The following is a 25,525-nucleotide window of genomic DNA, read 5'->3' as shown; positions in this document are numbered from 1 at the left end:
AGAACGTGTCTGATCAGACTCCTTTGGCAGCATGTGGGGGAAGACAGGAAGCTCTGCCCAGTGCCCAGCCAGGCTGGTTAGTTGCGTGTAAGGGGGGAGGGCGGGCACCTGGCTCATTGACATGAATATTTTCCCAGTTGTGGGCTAGGGCCATAACCCTTAACCAGGCCCCCTGCTTAATGGAGATGCCGCCTGCCTTATGTCGTTTGGGCTCCTGCGGGTTCTGGTCTGTTTGTTCTTCTCACACTGTGAGATACATGGAGCCAGCGCATGAATTTGCCTCATCCCCTGCCTGATCCTGGATGTTGTTTTTGGGTGACATAGCTGGGTCTATGTGGGGGACTACACCTCCCACCAGCCCCCACGGCGTGTCCCTTTCCCCACGACACTGGCCAGATGGGGAAGGGTGGTGAAGGAGGAAGTGCCCAAACTCTGTTGTGAGCTGTGCTGGAGGTAGGAACGGATGCAGAGCCACATGTGGAACAGGCTGTGACTGCTGGACATTACAGCTGGAGGCAAGTCTGTGTGGGAGTGGTGGGAAAGCAGCAGTAACTGGGTTCTGTACAAACAGTTCAGAGTCTAAGAGTTTGATAATGGAGACCACGGAAAGGAGAATCAGAAGTGTGCACGCTGGTTCCTGAGCTGGCTTTTCACCTCCCTGGCCAGATTTTTTTTTTCATAAGTAAATGCCCCTCACATGGCCTCTGCCATCTGAGCCTGGGGGTATTTTCACATTGGGGGTCCAGTTTTTGCCCAAACAGTCTGCAGAGGGGATGAGTTAATCTGTCTAGGTTCTTTTCTTATATGATGTCCCTCCAAAAGTATAAAGTGTGCACATAATGTTGTATATGTAACTGATGGGGTTTAAAACATGCAATCCACAATGCCACTTCTCCCACGAGGCTCCATCCTGAGCAGTGCGTGCTGCTGGGGCCTACAGTTGCTGTAGATGACACCCTAAAGTGGCATTGTAGAACTCTGGAGGAGGCACTTTGTCCAAGTCCACTGTACAACCTCTGGGCCTGACACAGGACAAGCAATGCCAAACTGGAGTTTGCCACAAGTAGAGAAAGTTTGCCAAAATGTTGAGATGGGAAAAAACAATGAGAAGACCAGCTGCTTGGAAGCAGACTTGGAAACAAGCACACCCCACTTCCTGTACATCACAGGAAGTACAGAGGAATTGGAGGGGGTTTATTTCAACTGCTGAAGAACTGAAACTATAAGAAGCCATGCTGAGATGACGAGAAGGGGTTGGAATGTTGCTGTGGGAGTGAGTTACAGGAAGAAAGGGACAGGCACAGAGGCTGCCTGTTAGTTACTTCTGAGACCCTCCTTTCCTCCAGTCTTCAGACGGCGTGGTAAGTGTTTAATCAAGAGACTGTAATAATGGTGCAAGCTTAGGGGAATACCGATGCGGGAGGGCTATTCCTTTTTCCACTGGAGCACAAAAAAAAGAAAAAAGACCCTGTGCCACTTCCTGCTCTGATTTCTAATCAGTGCCTTTCTGCTCTTTAAACAAATCCATGCTACAGGGGTGTTTGGTTTTAAAAAGAACCACCGGCAAGTTATGTATAACATTGGAAGAAAAGAACAGTGATTTTTTTTTTCAGGAGGGGTGGACAGTCTTAACCCGAGGTATAAATGTGGGGAGGACCAACCCTTCCTTCCTTCTCCATAGGAGCTGAATCCTAGCCGTGAGGGGAAATGTCACTGGGCACAGAGAAAAAGCACGTAACATTCTTCTGTCTGGGCAAGTTTAGTTTTGTAAATCGCTATCGTATTACTGTGTCTAGCACAGCCTAATACTTCAGATGATGGTCAAAGTACAGAGAAACGTGGGGGTGGAGGTGATCTCGTGAGACAGACCTGGGACGGGATGTTGCCTGAAGGGCACTAGTTTCCTTTCTGCCCCAGCCAGCTGTTTAACGCCTGCCTGTGAGGACAGGGCACCTGGAACAGGTCTAGGGCAGCTCTCAGCTTCCATACTTCCTATTACTGACCTGAGCTAACACCAGCCAGTCCTGTATGTTCATGCTGGGGGGACTGGCACAGAATTAAATAGGATGCCTCCAAACCTGTGTGAGGAGTTATGTGAACTTCCCCTCTACCATACCAACAAGAAACTACTGAATCATTTTGAAAAAAAAAAAATGTTAACTCTTTGTAATGAATGGATGCTGCATATAATAATTCCATCAGTCTTTGTTGGCCCACATCTCTGACTGCTCTGCCTTTCCCTAGGGCACTGGGCTGTGGAGTGCTAGCTCTGGAAGGTCTGGGTCTAGTGCAGGGGTAGGCAACCTACGGCACGCATGCCGAAGGCGGCACGTGAGCTGATTTTCAGTGGCACTCACACTGCCCAGGTCCTGGCCACTGGGCTGGGGGGTGGCTGCATTTTAATTTAATTTTAAATGAAGCTTCTTAAACATTTTAAAAACCTTGTTTACTTTACATACAACAATAGTTTAGTTATATATTATAGACGTATAGAAAGAGACCTTCTAAGAATGTTAAAATGTATTTCTGGCACGCAAAACCTTAAATGAGAGTGAATAAATGAAGACTCGGCACAGCACTTCTGAAAGGTTGCCAACCCCTGGTCTAGTGGTTAGAGCAAGATGCCAGAAGTGAAAGCTTCCAGGTTCTATTCCCAGCTCTGCCACTGACTCACTCTGTTACCTTGGGCAAGTTACTTCTACTCGGTGCTTCAGTTTCCCTCCCTGTGAAATGCCAGTGACAGCAACCTGCCTTTGTGCTCCTGGAGGTACTGATGAAAAGTACCGGCATAATAGCTAATTATTGCTCTCCTTGGATCATAAGCTCTTTGCAGCAAGAAACTTCTCTAGCTCTGTATTTTGAGAAATATGGATGTTGAGGGTTCTTGTTTTTAAGAGCTCTGAGCAGGTAAAACTTGCTGTCAAAGAGCAAGACACCTTGCTGCAACCTCCAGTTCAGATTTCAAATGTGTTTGCTTCACTTGTCTTTGCCTCCTAAGGTAAAAGTACATTTTGCTTCAGTTCAAGGAACATCAGGCTGCAGCCAGGATGTTTCACAAGGCAACCAAAGACCTGGTAAAGCAGTTGGCTCCAGATGGAGATCTGCTCCCAGTTAGCAGCCTTATCGACCAAGATCACTTCAGACCCCTCTACCTCGTTCGAAGGAAACCAAAGAAGAGCTTCTGGATGACTCATCACCGCTACTACAAAACAGGAGTTAGGCTCAGTGACATCCTGGTACCTGGACAGGACAGCAGAAATCTAGGTAATGCGTCTTCCCACGTTATTTACCAGGCCAGTGTGGCAGCACTGCTTGCAGCATCCTGGGCTTGAGGGGGTTTTCTTTCAGTGACTGGCCAGCGAATTATGCTGCTTGTGTCTGAGCTCTGTCAGGCCACATCCTTCCTGTGTGCACAGGAGCTATGGGCCGTAATTACATATTAATTGTACAAAGAGAATATGTTAACTCTTGCAGGGTTTCTCTCTCCCCGCTCCCCACAGATGTCCAGGATTCACACTCAATCACTGTTGGGGATTCCAGTGATGGCAGAGTAGAGTGCACTATTAAGCTGCCTCAACACTTTCAGAGTTCAGAAGTGACAGGAGCTGCCAGCACCTACCAAGTGAAGTCCATCAAGGTGAAAAGAGCAGAGGTCGGCCCAGCAGACCTCGAGTTTCTGCAAGAAGAAAGGTGAGGCTGGCAGAAATGGGGAGAAGGAAGGAAATCTCTAACTTATGCAGTACGGTAATTCCTCACTTAAAAGTTGTCCTGGTTAACGTTGTTATGTTGCTGATCTATTAGGGAACAAGCTCGTTTAAAGTTGTGTAATGCTCCCTTCTAATGTCTTTTGGCAGCCGCCTGCTTTATCTACTGCTTGCAGGAAGAGCAGCCCCTTGCAGCTAGCTGGTGGGGGCTTGGAACCAGGGTGGACCAGCAGCCCCCTATCAGCTCCCCACTCCCCTAAGTTCCCTGTGCAGCAGCTGCCTGCAGTTCAGCTGTGTCCCTCCCCCCACTGCCATGTGCTGCTCCTGCCCTCTGCCTTGGAGCTGTTCCCCGAGACTCCTGCTTGCTGTGCCCGGGGGGGGGGGGGGAGGGAAGGAAGAGGGGGGCTAATGTCAGGGTGTCCCCCTCCCCCCTGCACACCCCATCTTCCATAGAGCAGGGGGGACACACCAGGGCTGTGGTCTCAGCAAGCTGATCTAATTAACAAGGCAGTGTACTTAAGGGAAATGTACATATCTCCCTCCATTCCTGCTGCCTTGAGTTAACCCTTGAGGGCTCAGCCAGTTGCTAGTTCATCATTTAGCAGTAAGGGAAATATCCCACCCTCTAACTCCTCCACCTCAGCCAAGTTTCACAATCATCATCACCACTGTGTACCAGTATTAAATTGTTTGTTTAAAACTTGTGTGTGTGTGTGTGTATATATATATATATATATACACACACACACACACACACACACTCTCTCTCTCTCTCTCTCTCTCTAGAGAGAAAGAGAGACACTTTTGTCTGGTGAAAAAAAATTTCCCTGGAACCTAACCCCCTCATTTACATTAATTCTTATGGGGTAATTGGATTTGCTTAACATTGTTTCGCTTAAAGTTGCATTTTTCAGGAACAGAACTACAACATTAAGTGAGGAGTTACTGTAGCTGACCATGGGCCCATGTCAGCTGCTGAGACTAGCTGTAATCGGGCCACAAAACCACATTTCCCCTGGCCGCACCTCTCACCCGTACTATGAAAGGAGATGGAATAGAGGCTTCCATGGCTCTGTGCAACTCAGGGATTCTGCTTAGATCAGGGGAATTCCCTGGTGGACACTTAAGCCAGCGTTCCTCTTGATTTCTGCCCCAAGTGGCAAACCCAAGTATAAGGGGAGCCAGTGTCTAACCTACAGAAAGACACTCCGGAGTGATGCAGAGCCCACTTCTTTTTTTAGGAAAATCAACATGGACCATTCCTTCATTAAGGATTTAAGGAAGCGCAGAGAGAACTTGTACGTGATCAACGAGGCTGTACACGCTTCGGAGGAGACCACATTATACAAGGCCAACACCATGGAAGGCAACATTCTGAATGAGATCTATGTCCATTTTTCATTAAAGGTTTGATTTCTATCTAGATTCAGGAAAGGGGGGGGTGAGGACAGCTGCCTCTTTTCAGCGCATCTCTGTGCTGTGAGAACTCACTAACTCCTCTTTCCATGAACCAGGGCACCAGAGGCAGCAAGAGAGTCATAGTTATCCCTAAGGACTGCGTCCTGGCGTTCAGAATCAAGCCGCTAATTATTCAAAGTGAATCATGGGGTAAGCATCATCTAGAAAACTCCAGCTCATCCACTATGCAGGGGGAAAGCAATGCACCAGAAATGAACTTCCCAAGATGTAACTTGCATGTTACAGATACTTGGAAGTGGGAGTGGAAGATATTTTCAGGCCTAAATACTGCTGGTCAAAATCTGAAGAAGAAAAAAACCTGAGGCATCAAATAACTCTTCAAAGGTTATAAATGGTCATTTCCCTTTTTCTATCTTCCCAGGTATTTCCCATCATCCAGACAATGAAACATTTGTTGCAGACGGTAAACAGAACATCTTGCCATCTTCATTTGTGTTAATTCTCTCTAAAGCGTGATATTTTTAAATCAGTTTAGTTAAAATAGTGTAACTTTGTGTATGGACACTCGTATCAATTTAATCCTGGCTTCGAGCCGTTTACCTTGCACCAGTATGTTTATAGGGGCAAACTAAATTGATATAGCCAGTTATAAATCATTGCACCAGTTTAATCTGTTTTTAAACTCTCTTAAGTTAAACCAGTGCAATCTGCATGTAGACAAGCCCCCAATGTTGCTAATACGGATGTAGCTGAACCAATCTTAGCAACAGTGGGAATTTTTTTTGAAAATTTCCATAGTGTAAACAAGGCTCCAGAGTGATTCTTTTAGTCCAGTTCATAATAAATTAAATTTGTCAACAAGGATAATGGCTTTCCTCAAATATAGGCACCCTTTATACTGACAGTCCTTTTAGTGGAGTAAAGATAAATGCATGTTGGTGTTGACAACAATTCATAATTACAAGGGTCTAACTTCTATGTTACTTTTTCTTCACCTCTCTGCCTTCACAGCTTTAACAGCGGAATCTGATTACTTTCCAAGTAGGCAGCTCTTTATAACATCCTCACCTGACATCAGGATACAATGTAGCCAAATCCTTTCAGGGTGTTCTGACCATATGAGTCATTGCTCAGGGAGGCCACCTAGAGAGACATAGATTTCCCAGACTTTTCACTCTGCAGAGCACTTCATAACAAAGAAATCCTCTCTCAGACCCACCTCTTGACATCCCACTGCTTGATTCTCAGAACATTTCACTCTAAACTACCAGAAAGGTCCCCACAGACTATGGAAATATCCACAAGCCAGCTTGAAAAATATTACTCCAGAGCTTGATGTCTGCACCACATAGGTTATAAAGATTTGTTTCTGGACTGTATACTGAGTTTCAGGGTCTTACTGCTTCCCAACTTTGCACCTTTACAGTCACAAATGCCTATGCAAAATGGATGTAAAATGCTACCAATTCAGAACTTATTCATACCCACTGAAATGTTTTACATACGTTTTGCACAGGTGTAAGTGATGACACAAGGTTCAAAGGAATGGGGAATCATGCTCACAAGGTACATTCTTGTCAATCATACAGAGATCTCATACGCAGGATTTGAAAATCAAAATTGACACAGTTTAAGTGGCATACATAAGCCAGTGACAATTTATGTTGACTTTCATGTGATTTGGGTATTTCTCATTTATCAGAAAGCAGCGTCAGAATGTCTGTAAACAAAAATTTGATGTCATTATGTAACAATTTAATCTCTCACTGTACTTGTTAATGTACAGTGGTGTAAACCTGACAATCATACAAAATTCCTTGACAAAGCAACGGTTTATGCTGCTGTGCATTTCATATAGGCTACCCTTAAACTATGGCTTGGAAATTATTTAGTGGACTAATCTTTTTTTCAGTGAAGGAATTAGAATGAGATGACTTGTATTCTATTCTAGTCTCTGTTATTAACTCATCATGTGACTTTGGACAAGTTATTTCTGTGACATGGAAAAATATTCACTTTAATAAGAAAACATATCCAGATCCTTGGATAGGCGGCATTAACTGAGTACAAAGTACTATTAATTACCTAACATGTGATTCTCTGAATATTCACAGAAGCCTTTCCAAATTTAAGTTTTCCACATCTAAATTTTGAGTCCTATCTGACCCTTTTGAACTGGGACAAGCATAGGGTGACCAGATGTCCCAATTTTTGGGTCTTTTTCTTATAGAGGCTCCTATTCCCCCCCTCCCCCATCCCGATTAACATTTGCTGTCTGGTCTCCCTGGGCAAGCAGGGAATCTTGCATTCTGACTCTCCTCCATTGTTTTCAGATGGAGGAATGGAAGGCCTGCAGAGCGACGTTGAAAAAGAATGTGCAGAGCTCTCAGAGTTGTCCACAGATCTGCGTGCCAAGTTCTTAAAATCAATCATAGCCGTGATAATAAACAGCGACCTCTTGCAAGAACTCAAACTCAAGGTAAAGCTACTTTTTTCAGTCATTATGGAGTTAGAGACCTCCCCCCGACCACCATCAATCGGAGTTCCTTCCTATCCTGTGACCATCTGTCAGTCCAGCACCTTCTGATCTGGCCCCCATCGCCATATAAGTAGATAAATTAAATGCACAACCCCAGCCTTGCTCTGGAAGGAAGATGGACAGAATGATTTGGTAGGCTTCTTCCAGCACAGATATTCCTACATCTGAATATGCCAGTGGACCATTTCATCCAGTATCCTCCCCCAATCCCCAGTTGTGCTACAGTAAATAGCTGACGTTAGGGAAAATGTGGTCACCCAACACCCCTTTCCTCCCAGCACAGTCAGATGCATACTTCAGTACATCACATGACCACGCTGGATTGGAGTTTCTCTCAGTAGCTTCCAATTCTCAGTCCTGAAGCTTTCCCTTCCGAACCTGCAGCTAGAAGAGGCTTTTGAAGATGCTGATAAATGTGAGCTAAAGAGTGAGAATCCAGACCTGGAAGACCTGCTAAACAATTTACAGGATTCTGAAGGAAGCATACATCGTTACCTTGTTGGGCCGGTTCTCTACACTCTACACGCGCTTGGTGGTAAGAATAAGTTCTGGGTATTTTAATGGGGGCACCCAGCCACACCAGAATACAAGAAACGAGTCTGCCTACGAAGAACAGAATGAATGATGAAGGCGAACTCGCGTGGTTCAGACATTCCTTAGATTCTTGGCTAGGGCGGGGTGCAGAGTCTGCTGAGAATTTGGACCTGCTTTTGGCAGCCATTGCCAGCTAACAGAGTGTACCATTTGCCAGACATAGCATTGTGATGGAGTTTGCATCCCGTTATGGCATCCTAGCAGAATCCTCATATTGAGGCACCCACTTGGAAACAATGCATTGGGGACCCCAGAATATGGCACACAGAGGACCTGAAACCTCAGTAAGAACCTGAGGAAGGGTGGCTAAGTAACAGGAGTGGGGGAAATCAGGACTCTCTGGTTCTATTCAGTTTTGCCACAGCTTGTTCGGTGACTTTGGGCAAGCCACTTCCTCCCTTGTCTGTGCCTCTGCTGCCCCATCTGTATAATGGGTATAGTAATTTCAATCACTCACCCCCTCACAAGGATAGTAAAACTTAATTTAGTCAAATTATTAAAGTGCTTTAAGATCCTCAGAAGGGAGTGCAGACAACTGATGGTTATCCACCTGGGCTTGTCCACCCTCTGCACTTGCCCTCTTACCGCCCAGAAAGAAACCCTTTTCTCACATGATTTCTTCTTTTCCAGAGCTAACTGAGGATCAGTTACTGCGGCTGGCACAGTCTGTGGAGAAGCAGATTGTATCCAAACAGCTCGAGCTGGTGAGAGAATGCCAGTGAAATACAGCACCACACAGCGCTCAATGAAGTCTTCCCTTTTGTGGTTTTAACGCAAAGCTATGATTAGATCAGGGCATAAGCAGCAACATCACAGCTTGAAGTGATGTAAGGAGGAAGGGTTATTACAGGCTTCAAACAAGGCCTGGACCGTAGCTACCACTTTCAGAGAGATCCACTAAAACACGGAGGCCCAAATTTTCTGACACTGAGGGCCACATGGCATCAACCCAAGAAGCCATGGGTGGCACCTAGATTGCAGATACAGGATATGCCTAAAAAACTGAACAGAAGCAACCCTACCAATTGTTGGAATTTTTATTCTCCTTAAGAGACAAACAGAAATCAGTTTGTAATTTGAATTCAGCATGTTCTAACTATACGGTTGCCCAGTGTAACGGGGTTTTACTCACCTCACGTGAGCACCCCTTGCCCGAGTTCTTACTCTCTCTCTCTGTTTGTGGTGGGTCAGCGGCCAAGTCATACACAGTCTGTCTGTGAGATAAAAGCAAAGCAAACCCTTTTTGGGGTACAAGTCTAACAGGGCTTCTCTCAGTGCCCTCTATAATGTCTCTGTCTGTCCCTGCTCTGGAATACTGGAGGCAGTGTCTTCGCCCTCCCAGGGCCTTTCTGGCCCCAGCTCTTCAGCTGGGCCACTACAGTTCAGTTCCCGTTCTGGGGTGCCTCAAAGTCCAGGCTACTTTCCCAGTGGCTGGTGGGGGGGGACCCGGGCCCACCCTCTACTCCAGATTGCAGCCCAGGGACCCTATAGATAGCAGCCATCCATAAGGTCCCTTGAAATAAACAGTGTTGCTTCTATAATTCCCTTGGCCACTTTCCCATGGCTCCCGCACATTCTTCACCCTTACCTCAGGGCCTTGTCCTCGTAGAGTCCCAGCAGCCAGCCCTGAGCACCAGCCACTCTCCTCCTTCTCTAGCAAGGGACTAAACTCACTCTGGCCCTGCAGCTCTTCTTATACTGCCCTGCTGGGCCCTGATTGGCAGCTTCCCACAGAGCTGCTCTGGGCAGCTTGGAGGACCTCTCTACTGCCCTTTCTGGGGCGGGGTGTGGCAGGGCCACAAGGCCTCCAGCAGGGGGCCTCAGGGCCTAGTCCACCCCATCACACCCAGTTTTACCTCACTCAGCAGTTACTGGGAGAACCTAGCTGTGGGTTGCATTTGTATGTCACGCTCCTGCTTTAAAGGCAAAATACTCACTTTTAGGGAACAACTAATCCAGGAAAAATTGGAAATCAATAAGTGTTTATCATGATCTTAACAGAAAATAAGAATCTTAGTTCTAATAATGCACATTTACACACAGCGCCTTTCACCTTGAAGGATCTCAGAGCACTTTGCAAACTGAAAGAGAGATCATTTATTCATCCACTGCAGTGACACTGGTTGAGTTCTGCGGCTGATTGCTGACAGAGGCTTATTCCTGTAGCAGCCAGAGATTTAATATTTTGATTTTGCTTCTTTGTTGTTGCAAAGGTCAAGAGCATCTTGAAGCAAGATTTCCACCTGAAAGACGCTTTCAGCCTGGATGCCAAGCTGCTCTCCTCCCTGCAAGAGGAGGAACTGAACATAACCAAGGCAATGATAGAGCTGGGTGGAGTAACACTGCAGAGAAATGGACCTTCTTTCACTGGGACTGGAGACCTGGCTGCTTTCTCAGCCCTCGGTGCATTGTATGTAGCCTTGTATGCTTTACATCTTCTGTCTAGATCAGACTAGACATGACACCTTTCCTCATATTAGAAGGGATGTCAATAGAAAGACTGAAAAAATATTTCCTGAGGTTGACTATGGGAAGTGAGTTTTTCTCAAATTTTATACACACCCACACACTGTAACAACCTTACTTGATCTGGATGAGACTCATAGACTTTAAGGCCAGAAAGGACCATCATGATCATCTAGTCTGACCTCTCATCATATCTCCTCAATGCTGCTTCTAGATCAGTGGATGGGAGAAGGGAATTGTTGCAAGTTGCCTGGCAGCCAAAGGAAGTGAGAAACCAGAACCAAGAATTAAAACAGGTTCCCTCACGAGAACCCATGGCCCAGGATGTCATGAGCTTGTCTACCATATTTTGGCAGAACCGGCCAATGGGAGCTGGGGTGGGGGGCGGTGCCTGCGGGCGAGAGCCATGCAGAGCCGCTTGCGTGCCTCTCTCTAGGAGCTGGACCTGCTGCTGGCCGCTTCAGGCGCAGCGCGGTCCGCAGTGCCAGGACAGTGGAATGTTAGGATATAGATATTCAGGCCTGTCTGTAAACATCTATACTTTAAGAATTTAAGTATATGTTTATCACTTTGCTAGTTATAGAGGTATAAAAGAATCAAAATCACTGTCTGTCGGTGTAAGGGCCTTTTCTCACTGTGACAGTTTGCGGCCCTGTTCTTAAGCTAAGGCCTTTGGCTAAGCAGTGAGAGCAGCCATAAGCTGGAAAGCGTCATGTCATCACACATTTCAAGCCAGTCATATTGAAATAAGGCAATCTGGGGCTGTTAGAAAGGGGATCCGATCTATCACCTCCGGATAAAGAGAAGAGCCTAGAAGATGTAAAAGGAAATTTAGTTTGATAGTTTTCTGTTTGGTAAGAACTCACTTATCAATAGACATAGTTGGGAAACCCTTATGCCTTTATAGATGTAGTTGTGAAATCCTCACTTCTGTATTGTTTTGTCATTACAGTTCATATAATTGCATTATAGTTGCTATTGTTTATTTGCGTGGTCTCTGTCTGGTTCTGTGATTGTTTCTGTCTGTTGTATAATTAATTTGCTGGGTGTAAACTAATTAAGGTGGTGGGATATAATGGGTTGCTTTATACAACAGACTTGAATTCACCCCCCAGGGACCTCAGGCCCTCTTCTTCACAATATTGCCAGGGGTCTCGGAAGGAGTGCAATGTGTGATTAGACAGGTCTAAGGTACCTGGAATTCAGAAGTAATGTAACATTAAAATATTTTGAATTGCTCAGCTTATCAGTGAATAGATACTTTTGTTTAAAAACATCTGCCATAACCCTACAGAAAGGGATTGTTTTTATTTGTATTGTAGAAGTGCCCAGAGGCTCCTGTCAGGATCAGGGCTCCCTGGTATAAAAGCAGTCAAAAAAATCACCCCAGCCATATAAAAAAAACCCCAAAACCCAACCACCACCAGTGCAGTACAAAAAGGAGGAGGATATAGAATGTAAAAGTAACTTAGAGGTTAGATCCATAAATGCCAGAAATAAAACAGGAGACAGTGCCCTTTATCGATGAAATGTTAAAAATATTTTGCTCCTTCGAAGAGCAGAACATTATATCAATTTACATCTAGTCTGACCTCCTGTGTAACAGAAGCCAGAGAACTTCCCCAAAATACTTCCTTTTAAACTCGAGCATGTCTTTTAAAAAGTCCAATCTTCACCACATTAACTATACCCATAAAGTTAAAGGAGCAAACCCTTCCTAAGTGTAGGCATTATACCAGTATTAAAGGCTTATATTGGTATAGCCTATTCTGGTTTGGGAAATTTGCTATACCATTCTTGAGAACCTTTATACTGGTATAACTGTCTACACAAGCACTTACTTTGGTATAAAAATATTGGTTTACAAGAAGTCACACTTCTAACCACACAGTTATACTGGCATAACTTTTCTAACATAGATCAGGCCATATTTACAATATGTCATGACACATGGGCAGAAGCTGTGATCAAAGCTCCACAAGACCATAAGGAGTGTAACATTCTGATATTGCTGCTTTTGGCATGGGGGAGACTTGCTACCCTGCATCCCCTCACTCCAGCACCAGCCCAGACCAGGCAAAATTGGGACTCCATCCAATTTTAGGATGTTGTGAAGGCCAAGACTATAACAGGGGTTCAAAAAAGAACTAGATAAGTTCATGGAGGATAGGTCCATCAATGGCTATTAGCCAGGATGGGCAGGGATGGTGTCCCTAGCCTCCCTTTGCCAGAAACTGGGAATGGGCGACAGGGGATGGATCACTTGATGATTACCTGTTCTGTTCATTCCCTCTGTGGTACCTGGCATTGGCCATTGTCAGAAGACAGGATATTGGGCTAGATGGACCTTTGGTCTGACCCAGTCTGGCCGTTCTTATGTTTTTAACGGAGACGCACGCAAAGCTCTGCACCCGGATGAAAAAACATATCCTAACAATGGCTCTAACGCCTGCAGCGAGTACCACCCACGAGCCCTTACTGTTAGGTGCCACTGCTGCCTTGGGCGGAGGCACCAAGCTCTTCTTGAGACCCGGACTGGAAACTCGCTGGAGCAAGGGCTGCGTCTTCCTGGGTGTTTGTGCAGCGCCCAGCACCACGGGGCCGTGGTCAGGCTGGGGCACAACCCTGATAACGGAAGGTGAAAGGGAGGGGGGGGGACCAGGAGTTCCTCACCCTTTTGGAGACCAGGAGCAGCAGTGGAGCTTGCGGAGTTTCCCCTGAGGAAAGTGGGTCACTGGGGGGGGGAATCCTCCTGTGGGAGAGGGAGTCACTGGAGGAAAGGGGTCCCTGAGGGGGGATCTCCCCAGGTGAAGGGGTCTTCCCTGGGGAATGGGGGTCTCTGAGGGGAGGGGGCCCCTGGGGTGAAGGGGAGGCCTTGAGGGGAATGGGGGGTCCCTGAGGGGGGTATCCCCAGGTGAAGGGGTCTTCCCCGGGGAATGGGGGTCTCTGAGGGGGGGTATCCCCAGGTGAAGGGGGTCTCTGAGGGGAGGGGGCCCCTGGGGTGAAGGGGAGGCCTGGGGCGGGGAAATGGGGGTCCCTGAGGGGGGAGGGGCGCACGCGGGGTTAACCTCTCAGGGAGCAGGTTTCGCGTCAGAGGGGGGCGCTTTGGAGGCGCAAGGCCCGGGAGACCCCGTGTCTATGTGACTCGCCCGAATTCCCTAGGCCTGCCTCCGCCAACGAGGAAATGCCGCGGCGCGCATGCGCCAAGCTCCTCGGTCCTCGCACCGGAAATAACCGATTAGGCGGGAGATACCTGAGCGGAGCCGGAAGTAGCCGAGGTGAGGACGGAGATACCCGAGCGGAGCCGGAAGTACCCGAGTGATTACGGAGACGCCAGGCGGCAGCGCGCGGGGGGCTGAGCTGAGGCGCGCGGCCCGAGCTGTGACGTCCCAGCGGCGGGAGGCGGTCCCCGATCCCGCTCGGCGCTCGGCTCTCCAGCCTCCCTCTGACTCCTCCCCTCCCCCCGCGCTCTGGGCTCGGCTGGCCGGGCCTGGCCCTTCCCAGCAGCCCTCGCGGCGGAGCGGGCTGCCTCCTCCTCCTCCCCCTCCCGCGATTGTTGCACCGTCACCGCGAGCGGCGCGAGCCCCGGGCCCGGCTCCCCCCACCCGCCCGCGCCATGAAGCAGGAGGGCGCGTCCCGCCGCCGCCCCGCCGCCGCCGACAAGGCCAAGCCGCCCCCCGAGGAGCCGCCGCCCGGGGCCCCGGACGTGGAGATGCAGGAGGAGGCGGCGGACGGGGCCGGCGGCGCCGCCGGGGAGAAGCCGCCGCAGCGCGAGCTCGACGCTGTCACGCTGGAGGGTGAGGGGCCGACCCGAGGGGGGGGCAGAGGGGAACGGGCCGGGGGGAGGGGGAGCAGGCCCGGTGGGGGGGGCAGAGGGGAACGGGCTGGGGGAGGGGGAGCAGGCCCGGGGAGGGGGGTAGACCCCAGGGGGGGAGGGGGAGAAGAGGGGAACGGGCTGGGGGAGGGGGAGCAGGCCCGCGGGGGGGCAGAGGGGAACGGGCTGGGGGAGGGGGAGCAGGTCCGGGGGGGGGGCAGAGGGGAACGGGCTGGGGGAGGGGGAGCAGGCCCGGGGGGGGGGGCAGAGGGGAACGGGGGGGGGGAGGGGGAGCAGGCCCGGGGGGGGCAGAGGGGAATGGGCTGGGGGAGGGGGAGCAGGCCCGGGGGGGCAGAGGGGAATGGGCTGGGGGAGGGGGAGCAGGCCCGGGGGGGGGGCAGAGGGGAACGGGCTGCAGGCCCGGGGGGGGCAGAGGGGAATGGGCTGGGGGAGGGGGAGCAGGCCCGGGGGGGGCAGAGGGGAATGGGCTGGGGGAGGGGGAGCAGAGGGGAACGGGCGGGGGGGCGACCCAGCAGGGCTGGGCCTCGGTGCCCACCAAATCACAGGGGCTGTTTCCCTCTGGGAGGCCAATGCCAGCCCCGGTCTCTTCCCCGTGGGCTCCTCCCCACTGCGCTGTGAATTGCCCCGTTTCTCTGAGTCCCAGGGGAAGACTTTGTAGGCGGAGGGATATTTGGGATGATGCTGGGTGATGGTTCAGATGGTTCCGTTGGGAAACGGCATCGGCATGGCCAAGGTCCCCGCCGCACACCCGAGCACCTGGCCCCCGCTGCCAGGCAGGGAAGTGTCATTGTCGCTGTCTCCCGGGGCACAGGGAGATACAGGGACTGGCTCTTTAGTGGCGCTGAGCAGTGTCCGCTCCTGTTGGCTTCAGCTGGAGTGGTGGATGTTCAGCATTCCTGAAAATCAGACCCCAAGTGGCTCGCTTAAGGTGACAGAAGGTCTATAGTCGATCTGGGTGAATTGAACTCTCGGCCACAGGCAGCATCGTCTGTGTCCCCTCCACCCCAAGTGGCGCAGAAAGTGACCCCAGTGTTTAGCTTAGTCAGGTTTCTCGTAAAGTGCAGTGGGACACTTCAGTGTGAAAGCTGCTACCTAAGCGTGAGGTTGTTATAATTGCTCTGTGATTAGGATGAAGGCAGTACCTAGCACAGTGGGGTTCTTGTCTAACACTGGGGCTCCTAGGTACTATTGTAATACTCCAGTATCCCTTCTCTCACTGTAGCTGGCACCAGGGACTACAGAGGAAGATGCAAGAAACCTGTAGTAGACAGATGTAGGATAACCTGCCTCCAGGGAAAGTTTCTTCCTAACCTCCCCTCCACCCCTCACTTAGAGAGTGGCTTATGTCCTGAGGTATTGAGGCTTTCTCCTTAGACTTATATTAAAATGAGCAGGTAGAAGCATGTATCAGTTTTCAGACAGGAAGCAGGGGTATCACCAATATGATCATCAGGTATCAGGATTTGCCTCCTTTGTGAGAGCACTTGCCAGAGGTGAAGTGCTAGCAGGGTTTCCCTGTGCCGATGCAGACATCAAAGAGCATGTGAAGCAGCTTGAGAAGGCCGTGTCTGGAAAGGAGCCTCGTTATGTCCTGCGTGCCCTACGGGCTCTGCCCTCCACATCCCGCCGACTCAACCCCAACGTGCTCCATAAAGCCATCAATGGCTTCTTCACTTCCAACAGCACCGTGCGGGACTTCCTGCTGGGCTTTCTGGAGGAGGTGAGGCTGCAGTGGGTGCAGAGGAGGCTGCTGAAGTTGGTGGTGACTCTGCTTTGGCAGATGCTGGGGCTTTTAGTAGCAGAGAACGTGTTGTCGTAAGGGAGGGGAGAGGGAGCAGAGACACCAAAGAGAGTGTTCAGACTTTACAACCTGACTGTTCAGGAGTGCCTGGGAAGTGACTTGAGGGCAGCGACTCGATCCAGTTCCCAGCTGGCTTGTGTCTGTATCTAAGAAAAATCACAGTGGCATTTGCTGACCTGTGTTGGCATCCTCAGCAGAGAGAGAGCAAAGACTGAGTGGGCCATGGAGACTGACCTCCTTTGTTCCTAGAGGTGGTCCCTGCAAGTCAAGACTGAGGCAGGCTGGGTGGGCAGGGAAATTGGTACGGGCATTGGTGATGGGTATGGCACATCCATGTTGAGTTTCCTCTGTGAATTACTAGAGGACTTCAGAGCTGTGGATCCAGCACATCTCGGTCTCTCTCTATAGCCTATGGACACAGAAGCAGAGCTGCAGTTCCGTCCCCGGACAGGAAAGGCAGCCTCAGCCCCCCTCCTGCCAGAGGTGGAAACCTATCTCCAGCTGCTCCTGGTCATCTACCTGATGAACAGTAAACGATACCCAGAGGTAAAACCCCAGGACTGTCCTGCATGCTGCATTGGGGAGATCCAGCCCGCTACTGAAACCCAAGTACTGGGTGTGTATGGCCCATGAGACCGTAGGGTCAGACAAATAAACTGGCAAACCTGGGTGCTCTCCCCATTGCCTCCCTGTTCCCATGAGCTGAGTACAGGTGGATGGTGGCAGAGCTTCAGAGCAGAGAAGTTTCATGTCCCATCCTAGCCTAGCACAGGTGGAGGCTTAGTAGCTAGCCAGCAAACAAAATACCACTGCCTCCATTTAGTTACCTCACGTTTTACTGCTCTGCTAGGAGAGCTTCCCTGGAGTTATTTTAACTGCACCCCAAAGGGATTGGCCGGGATGCAGCCCTTGGAAGCTACCAATACTTTAGGGATAGGGGATTTAGATTAATGGAAGTTCTCACAGCCAAAATGCTTCTGACTGCTTCCCCTCCTGTGTTTCCTCACAAGTGAGTCTTCGTTCTCTCTCTCTCTCTGGGTAGCCTTGTCTGTTTTGACTTTTCTCCTTCCCTTCCTCAGGCCCAGAAAGTGTCTGATGACCTGATGCAGAAGATCAGTCCTCAGAACCGCCGAGCCCTCGATCTGGTGGTGGCCAAGTGTTATTACTACCACTCCCGCAGCTACGAGTTCCTGAATAAACTTGATGTGGTCAGGAGGTAGGACTGGCTGTTGCTGTGTCCGATAGATCAGTTGCAGTCTTGTGTGCTGCATTCTCCCGGAGCCTGCCTATACAGAAATGAAAGGGCCCCTTGGTGCCTAATGGCAGCCGTTTGCTAGAATCGAAACCTTGCTGGGACATTTGTGCTCTCCCCTTTTGCAGCTTCCTCCCTCCCCTCTAACACACTCTTTCCTCTCCACCCTCTTTTGAAGTTTCCTGCATGCCCGTCTGAGGACGGCAACCCTCCGTCATGACGCAGATGGTCAGGCCACCCTCCTGAACCTGCTGCTGAGGAACTACCTTCACTATAACCTCTATGACCAGGCGGAAAAGCTCGTCTCCAAATCAGTTTTTCCTGAGCAGGCCAATAACAACGAGTGGGCCAGGTACCTCTATTACACAGGTGAGAGGCAGCAGTGCCACCGCACGCTGCTTTACTGTCGTGCTGTCTAGTGACTGGAACAGGAGACTGGAATCAGGACTCCTGGGTTCTGTTCCTGGGGCCAGGGAAGGAATGTGATCAAATGGTTAGGGCCAGGGTCCGGATTCTGAGGGTTTTCTCCTGGTTCTGCCACTGACCCCATGATCTCTGGAAAACCACATAATCGCTGCCTCCATTTCTTCACCTGTAAAATGGGCTAATACTTAGCCCAATGTGTGTGTCACAATTCTTTGGCAGCAGAATTTGCTACGGGATCCACCCCTTGCCACAGAATTCTATTCTGGAATCTACACGTCCTGCCCTAGTAAATGGGAAGAAAACACTGGACAACATGCACCAAGGATAAAATGTTATAGTCTTGTCCGCAGGTCCGAAATGATTGGTCTGAGGGGGCTGAACTGCGGGATAACTGCACACAAAGGGAGTGGCGGAAATGCCAGCACTATTCACTGCTATTGTGCTCAATTCCACCGTCCCCAACAGCCCCCTCTGCAGCTGCCAAAACCTCCAGCTTTGCCCTGGACTCTCTCAGTGCCGCTTAGCGTCACCGGTACAAACATTGGCAAGTGGAAGTGGCAGGGAAAGTAGAACTGAATGGAAACTGGAGAACAGAGGGGCCGCTGTGCTGATCGTCTTAATGTTCATGTTTAATTATATTCAGAATCTCTGTTCTAAAATTTAAATGAAGCTGCCATGATTTCCAGACCATGTCCGTCTTGCCAGGGAGTGCACGAGGCCTTGGTAGTAATCAGCATGCTAGTGAGCAGAGGTGGGTGAGAGGCTTTGAGAGCTGATGGAAGGGCTATGGATGTGCAAAGAGGTGGTCGCATTGCTGCCCTGGGCAGGGAAGGTGTGAGGTAAAGATCACTCGCGTCCTGTTGTCCTTGCTGAGAATGTCCCCATGACACAGAGTACGTAAGCGTGTGATCTCTGAAAGACTGGAGCTCCTCTAGTCATTTGGAGCTGAGGCAGCTGAACACAGATCTGCTTGTCGCTGACGTGACCTCAAGTGCTCTCAGTCTCAAACTGCACCAAACTAAAGCAGCCAAACAGCCAGCAAGGCATGGGCAGTTGGCTTGATTGGCAGTTTGTGCCAGGTAGGGTGAAGAACCCAGTGCCTGGGCTGGGCTTTGTCAGTTAAACCAACTTCTCTCTGAAACAGTTTCTGTAACTCTCTCTTCCAGGTCGCATCAAAGCCATTCAGCTGGAGTACTCCGAAGCACGGAGGACCATGACGAATGCCCTACGGAAGGCACCACAGCACACAGCGGTTGGCTTCAAACAGACGGTGAGTGGGTGCGTGATCGTCCAGGGGGCACCTCTGGGTGGATGCGTGTCAGGCACTTGTGCAGGCCCCATGCGTAATCAGGTCTATGGAGAGTAGCAGAAGACAGGGTAGGATCCGGGTCTCTCACCAGCTTCTTGGCTGGTCTATTCTACTGAAGAATTTGCTTCCTTCGGGTGTCTAGGGCAGTTCTAAGAGATTCAAACTGTTTGAAATGGGCCATCCTGATTATCACTACAAAAGGTTTTTTTCTCCTGCTGATAATAGCCCACCTTAATTGATTAGTCTCGTTAGAGTTGGTATGGCAACACCCATTTTTTTCATGTTCTCTGTGTATATACATCTTCCTACTGTATTTTCCACTGCATGCATCCAATGAAGTGGGTTTTAGCCCATGAAAGCTTATGCCCAAATAAATGTGTTAATCTCTGAGGTGCCACAAGTCCTCCTCGTTCTTATAATCTCGTGTCTGTCTTTCTGCCTAAGGTCCACAAGCTGCTCATTGTGGTGGAGTTATTGCTGGGTGAGATCCCGGACAGACTCCAGTTCAGACAGCCTTCCCTCAAGAGGTCACTGATGCCCTACTTCCTCCTGACCCAGGGTAAGGATTATCCGGCTGCTCCCCAGAGCTTCGTGATCTGTTGTTGGATGATCCAGGAACCCCAAACTTTCTGTTGTGTGCCCTACCATTTGGTCTAGCTACAGCTTCTCCAATTTTCATGAAAAATGACAAATAGTGAGAGCAACAGGTAAATTGCACACTCTTATTTATGCTATCGCATACTGCAAGAACAAAGAGAAATTATATGAAACTGAAAGATGTAGTTATAAGGAAATGCAGGTCAGAACCTGTGGAACTCATGGCCACAAGACATCAGAGAGCAAAAGTGAAGGTTGATTTTAAAAAAGGTTAGTCATTAGTATGGACAATGAGAATATTGACAGTTTCATTACATAAGACTCAGACTCTTTTTTACATAACCATATTTTCACAAACAAGGGTCACATTCCTGGTTAGATTTTTTTAGACTAGCAAAATAGTGGCACAAAAGATAAAAGTGCACTTAAAAAATGTGTGCTAGTGTTACTATGGTCAACTTCTGATTCCAGAGCCACACGTGCACATTTTTTCAGAATGGAAGATAATTTTCAGTAACTTTGTGCTCCGTTAACTGGTTTGATGACCAAGGGACACTGCTCCTGCTTCCAGTGCCCATGGTCCTGGGTTCTAATGTCACTGGATCCTTGGCTGGGGGAGTAACATTTACTTTTTACAGTGAGAGTAATTAACCATTGGAATGATTTACCAAGGGTTGTGGTGGATTCTCTATCACTGGCAATTTTTCAATCAAGATTGGATTTGTTTTAAAGACGTGCTCGAGTTTAAAAGGAAGTATTTCGAGGAAGTTCTCTGGCTTCTGTTACACAGGAGGTCAGACTAGATGTAAATTGATATAATGTTCTGCTCTTCGAAGGAGCAAAATATTTTTAACATTTCATCGATAAAGGGCACTGTCTCCTGTTCTATTTCTGGCATTTATGGCTCTGACCTCAAAATTCCACTTACTGTAACCTTTACATGTCATGAAGGAGTTTGTTGCGTGGTTGGTGTACAGGATTCCTGGCTTCTGTTCCTGCTCTCACTGTGTGACCTCAGCAGATCTTTTTCTCTCTCTCTGCTTTCTCTCAACCGTCTCCTATATGTTCCCGCAGCTGTTCGGACGGGTAACCTAGCCAAGTTCAACCAGGTCCTGGATCAGTTTGCGGACAAATTTCAGGCAGATGGGACCTATACCCTGATCATCCGGCTGAGACACAATGTGATTAAAACAGGTAAGACGCTGCCAGTGCCATGTCGTTGGGGCCTGGGCATCCTGTCCCGATGCAGTGTGGTGGTGTCGTGGCTGACACTCCAGCATTAGACGTCTTGGGCTAACTAGCCCCTGTGGCTTGCTCCTATCGTTTAATGCAGCCAAGGAGAGCAGTGTGCGTTTGAGTCTCCTGGTGCCTCTCGCTATCACACCCGCCTCACTCAGTGTATCTGTGGCCCCAAGACACGCTCCAGCTCCTGTTCTTTCTCTCACCTCCAGGTGTTCGCATGATCAGCTTGTCCTATTCACGCATCGCACTGGCCGACATTGCTCAGAAACTGCAGCTGGACAGCCCGGAGGATGCTGAGTTCATTGTTGCCAAGGTGGGTCATTGGGCTGAAGTACGGTTCAGGGATCAGTGTAGGAAATGTAGCCCTTGGCCCCTTCTCCCTGCGGTGCTCAGGGACCGCAGCGCTAACCGTCAGGTTCCTGAGTGCTTGGTCCTGTAGCTTTCAGGCCCTTCTGGACCAGCTCTCTGCTCCTCCAAAAGGATCTGTCACCAGCCTCTTACTACTGGGATCTGTGCCATCAGCAGCGCCAAGTGCCTGCATCCCAATTAACCCCTTCATGCCAGGATGCTCTGACCCAAAGCGTAGCCTTATCCCTACCCATCTTGCTACATCTGTCATTTCCTTGAGCAATTGTTACCAAGAGATGTTGCACCAAGAAAAACTTGGTGTTCCCAGTGAGTGGAAAAGGGATGTGGGCTCAGGGCTTGAGAGAACAGACAGACCAATGCGCTGTCCTATGGGGGCAAGTGCATGGTGCTCACACTGCCATCCCTGGCTGTTGACCCACGGGCACTCTGCGCACGCGAACACCGGCCTTCCAGGTTGGCCCTTTGCCGTGACTGTTGCCTCTGGGCTGTAGGCTATCCGGGACGGCGTGATTGAAGCCAGCATTAACCACGAGAAAGGCTACGTCCAGTCCAAAGAGATGATTGACATCTACTCCACACGGGAGCCCCAGCTGGCCTTCCATCAAAGGATCTCCTTCTGCCTCGACATCCACAACATGTCTGTCAAGGTAGCTGGGCTGCGGCGCAGGCTCTGCCCATTGTGCGGGTGCTGGGTCAGGTGTCCCGGGGGCCACTCTCCTGAGATGTGTGAGTGCAGCAGGGTGATTTAGAAGCCTCGGGCCTTCAGAAGCTCCCCCAGCAGGTTCCAGGCCCCTCTGGGGTGATGGGTTGGCTCTTCTCCTTCTTCTCCTTTGCACCCCCAAATCCTCTGTTGGGGCACCAGTTCAAAGCATGGTCCCCCTGCCCTCCATGAGCTCCCCATGTTCTCCTCTCATCTAAACACACCCCGTTCTGTGCTCTGCCTGCTAATACAGTGCACTGCATTGGGGGTTGGGAGACAGGACTCCTGGGTTCTGTTTGCCACTCTACTGAACTGCCTCTGTAAAATGGGAGAAGAGCAAGCTCCCCACGTGGGCGCTGGGAGGCCTCATTCATGCCAAAATGCTGTGAAAGCCTCTGCTGAAGGGGCCTGATCTCTGGCAAATTTCTCAGCACTCTAGCTCCAGCTGCTGGGAGCGAGAGCGGATTCCCTGGGTAGGCTCCCAAGGCCTCGAAACATGCGCTACCTTTGTGAGCGCGTCCTGAGCTCCACTGCCCTGGGAGGTGCATCTGAAGGTTGCTGTCCTGTCAGCATGTCAGTCAGGCAACCTGCCTGGCCGTGCTGGAACTTGCTGATGGAGCTGATGACCCCTGGCTGCCGTGCATGCTTGGCAATGTCTGCTCCAGCCTGGGAGGTGCCTGTGGGTTCCTTGCCTCAGCCCTGTGGCCCTGGCGGTCCCTCACTGATCCCCTTTTGTTTGTGTTTCCAGGCCATGAGGTTCCCACCTAAGTCTTACAACAAGGACTTGGAGTCAGCAGAGGTGAGATCCCACCTGGGTTCTGGGCTTCCTGCCTGTGGGGAGAGGGGGTTGAGCACCCCCTTAGCAACCCTCCCTGGGAGTGACACTTGCCTCCCAACCAGTGGTGTGTCTAGCCTGGGCTGAGACCCCCATCCCTGCCCTGGTGGGAGCCAGGAGTTCTAGCTAGGGCCCTGGTCAGTCCTTGGCGCCAGCTGTGGTTTGGACAGAGCCTCCTCATCACTCATTTCACATGAATGGCCATCACTTCCCACTCTCGCTCTCTTGGGCACTGCTGACCTGGCAGCATCTCCGGGCAGCTCAGTGCCCTGAGCCATCCCAGTCCCACTGCTGCAGTCGGCCTGTTAGGAACGTGCCCTGCCTTTGCCTTCCAGGAGCGCCGGGAGCGTGAGCAGCAGGACCTGGAATTCGCGAAGGAAATGGCAGAGGATGACGATGACGGTTTCCCATGATCCTCTGGGGACTGCAGTCTATTTTTATTTTCCCACAGGGAATATCCTGTCTGATAGAAACCATCCTCTGGTGGCTACAATCCAGAATCTGCCTTTCTTTTATAAACTAGCTGCATGTACGTATTGGGGTGGGGAGGGGAGACACGCCCAGGTTCTATATCGCCCTCTGCCTATTGCAGAGGGTAGTGCTCCCCTACAACCATCACCCAAGAGATCAGCATATTAAGGGAAACCCACCCTCCCAATTCCCAATAAAACTTCTTTTAAGGCTGCTTGTGGTGGATGTCATTGCCGCACCTGGCGTGGGAAGCACACAAGGGGTTAATGAATTAAACCTACTGAGCTCTGTCACCAGACCTCTTAGCGGCTTCTGGGTGCGTCGTGTGTGACCTGCTGCTGGGTGGGTGGTGGTTTCTGCTACACAGACCATGTCTGAGCCGCAGCTCTCACAGTAATAATGGGTTAAGACTTTGTTAAGCTTCAATTATGACTTTTAAAATAAAAGTTGGAAAAAAACCTCGCATGTGTATGTGGTTTTGCGGCTTTAAGTTTCACGGTGGGGGAGGTGGAACGGCTTAGAAATCCCGAAGCTTTCAGATGCTGATGCAGTGAGAAGGGAGGTTTCTTTCATAAGGTCAGACCTTCCTCCCGAGAGCGGCAGTCGGGATTCCTGGTCTCCCTTGCTCTCGTTACTGTAACCAGCAAATCGCAGGGCTTGGGTGGTGGTGGAGAAACAGGCTTTTTGTACCAAAAAAAACCAAAACAAAACGGACTCTGGTCAGCTCCATTGAGTAACCCTCCGGTTTCTTCAGAGAGTTTGAGGCCAGAAGGGACCACAAGGACCATCTAATCTGACCTGCATGGCACAGGGCTGAGAACCTCAACCACTAATTAGGCATCAGGCGTACAGATATCACATCACATACCGTGTCGTGCAGCACTGATCCTTCTGCAATTCTCCCCCTCTAAGGGGGTTAGGGCTTTCCTCATGTGTGAAGCGGTGCCAACCTTTGTGCTGCGGGACAAGAGCCAGGGGTACGAGGCCCTACATAACTAGATGAACCTGCTAAGTCTCCCTGAAACTGCTCCTTGCCGCCTGCCCTCTGCCCCATTTGTAGGTAATACACTGGCCTCTGTTGTGTATGAACGCAGTGCCTCTAAAAGCAGCAAGTGCTCTGAGGTCCTGCTTTTTCCCTTGTTTTCCACGTACATGGCTGTGGTCTGATGCTCTCAGACATCCTCTCCCTCTGCTGTGTCTCTGCTAGAAGAAAATATTTCAAGGCAGCAGCAGGCAACCTTCAAAACTAGTGTTGTGCTGCACAGAGTTGGGCTATTCCATGGCGGTTCTTCTAACCTGCTTCCCACTCTAGGGTATGAGTGCCTTGCAGTTGTGCATTAGTCATGTTGCTTAACATCTGTCACGGTGGTTCTCCCTTCCGCTCCCCAGGAGAAGCACGTGCCGGAGAATGGCTCGGTTTGGCAGGTTTTTCGTATCGATGCCCTGGGGTTGTGGGAGAAGACAAACGCACCAGGTGCTCGGAGCAGGAGGTGGGCGGTTTGTGATGGTTCTTAACACGTGGAGGAGTTCATTCCGCTCTCAGGCCAGCCCTGCGACAGTTCTGGTATCAGCACAGACAAGCTTTAGCCTTATTGTGCCGAGTTCCTTGGGCCAGAGGAGGGAAGTTGGTGATCAGGGTTCTTTATCCCACAGCTTTAGGCTCTGTTAGACTGAGGCCGGTAGTCATTACTTCAATACCAATAACTTGGGAATCTTCCATGCTAGCCCAGGGTAATGGTGCTGCTGCCTGTATCCAGCAGGGGGTGCTGCAACACCAGGCCTGTGCAGGGTCACTGAAAGCAAGTGCAGCTGGAGGGATGGCAGGACTTCGTTAAAGGCCTGGCCTGAAACAGGGCCAGGATCCACAAAACAGCCCGGGACTAACTTCAAGCCACAGCCTGGTTTGCACCAATCTAAACCAGGTCCCGAGGGGCTCCTATAACCCACCTCCCCCCTGTGTTCCCCT

At 50.1% G+C, this 25,525-nt stretch overlaps 2 protein-coding genes across 4 annotated transcripts; both read left to right on the top strand.

Moving 5' to 3' along the window:
- Nucleotides 1-1,182: 1,182 nt before the first annotated feature.
- GSDMA (gasdermin A) lies at nucleotides 1,183-11,707 on the top strand. Of its 3 annotated transcripts, none has more exons than XM_044999134.1 (10): nucleotides 1,183-1,361; nucleotides 2,999-3,264; nucleotides 3,501-3,690; nucleotides 4,946-5,111; nucleotides 5,219-5,312; nucleotides 5,545-5,586; nucleotides 7,457-7,602; nucleotides 8,047-8,197; nucleotides 8,887-8,960; nucleotides 10,470-11,707. In XM_044999134.1, the coding sequence occupies exons 2-10, from the start codon at nucleotides 3,048-3,050 to the stop codon at nucleotides 10,710-10,712; spliced, it is 1,323 nt and encodes a 440-aa protein (XP_044855069.1). In that variant the 5' UTR covers nucleotides 1,183-1,361; nucleotides 2,999-3,047; the 3' UTR covers nucleotides 10,713-11,707. The 3 variants fall into 3 exon arrangements, with proteins under 3 accessions (XP_044855069.1, XP_044855070.1, XP_044855068.1); XM_044999133.1 differs by having other exon boundaries at nucleotides 1,184-1,361; nucleotides 3,021-3,264; XM_044999135.1 differs by lacking the exon at nucleotides 5,545-5,586 and having other exon boundaries at nucleotides 3,021-3,264.
- A 2,571-nt stretch (nucleotides 11,708-14,278) lies between these two features.
- PSMD3 (proteasome 26S subunit, non-ATPase 3) lies at nucleotides 14,279-24,009 on the top strand. The gene is made up of 12 exons (XM_044999635.1): nucleotides 14,279-14,519; nucleotides 16,087-16,277; nucleotides 16,767-16,904; nucleotides 17,438-17,574; nucleotides 17,789-17,979; nucleotides 19,203-19,306; nucleotides 19,790-19,904; nucleotides 21,017-21,136; nucleotides 21,394-21,497; nucleotides 22,045-22,200; nucleotides 23,002-23,052; nucleotides 23,424-24,009. The coding sequence occupies exons 1-12, from the start codon at nucleotides 14,339-14,341 to the stop codon at nucleotides 23,499-23,501; spliced, it is 1,566 nt and encodes a 521-aa protein (XP_044855570.1). The 5' UTR covers nucleotides 14,279-14,338; the 3' UTR covers nucleotides 23,502-24,009.
- The last annotated feature ends 1,516 nt before the right edge of the window (nucleotides 24,010-25,525 follow it).

This window comes from Mauremys mutica, chromosome 25 (assembly GCF_020497125.1).
Source record: "Mauremys mutica isolate MM-2020 ecotype Southern chromosome 25, ASM2049712v1, whole genome shotgun sequence".
NCBI classification, from domain to species: Eukaryota; Metazoa; Chordata; order Testudines; family Geoemydidae; genus Mauremys; species Mauremys mutica.
Note: the sequence above shows the minus strand (reverse complement) of the source record. Positions and strands in the feature narration are given on the sequence as shown.

Excerpts from the sequence above, each read along its gene's own strand:
- GSDMA (XM_044999134.1), top strand. The coding sequence starts at position 3,048 with ATGTTTCACAAGGCAACCAAAGACCTGGTAAAGCAGTTGGCTCCAGAT. Across the intron at positions 5,587-7,456 it reads TGAAACATTTGTTGCAGACG|ATGGAGGAATGGAAGGCCTG; the intron begins GTAAACAGAACA and ends CATTGTTTTCAG. Across the intron at positions 8,198-8,886 it reads CACTCTACACGCGCTTGGTG|AGCTAACTGAGGATCAGTTA; the intron begins GTAAGAATAAGT and ends CTTCTTTTCCAG.
- PSMD3 (XM_044999635.1), top strand. The coding sequence starts at position 14,339 with ATGAAGCAGGAGGGCGCGTCCCGCCGCCGCCCCGCCGCCGCCGACAAG. Across the intron at positions 21,498-22,044 it reads CTGAGTTCATTGTTGCCAAG|GCTATCCGGGACGGCGTGAT; the intron begins GTGGGTCATTGG and ends TCTGGGCTGTAG. Across the intron at positions 22,201-23,001 it reads TCCACAACATGTCTGTCAAG|GCCATGAGGTTCCCACCTAA; the intron begins GTAGCTGGGCTG and ends TTGTGTTTCCAG.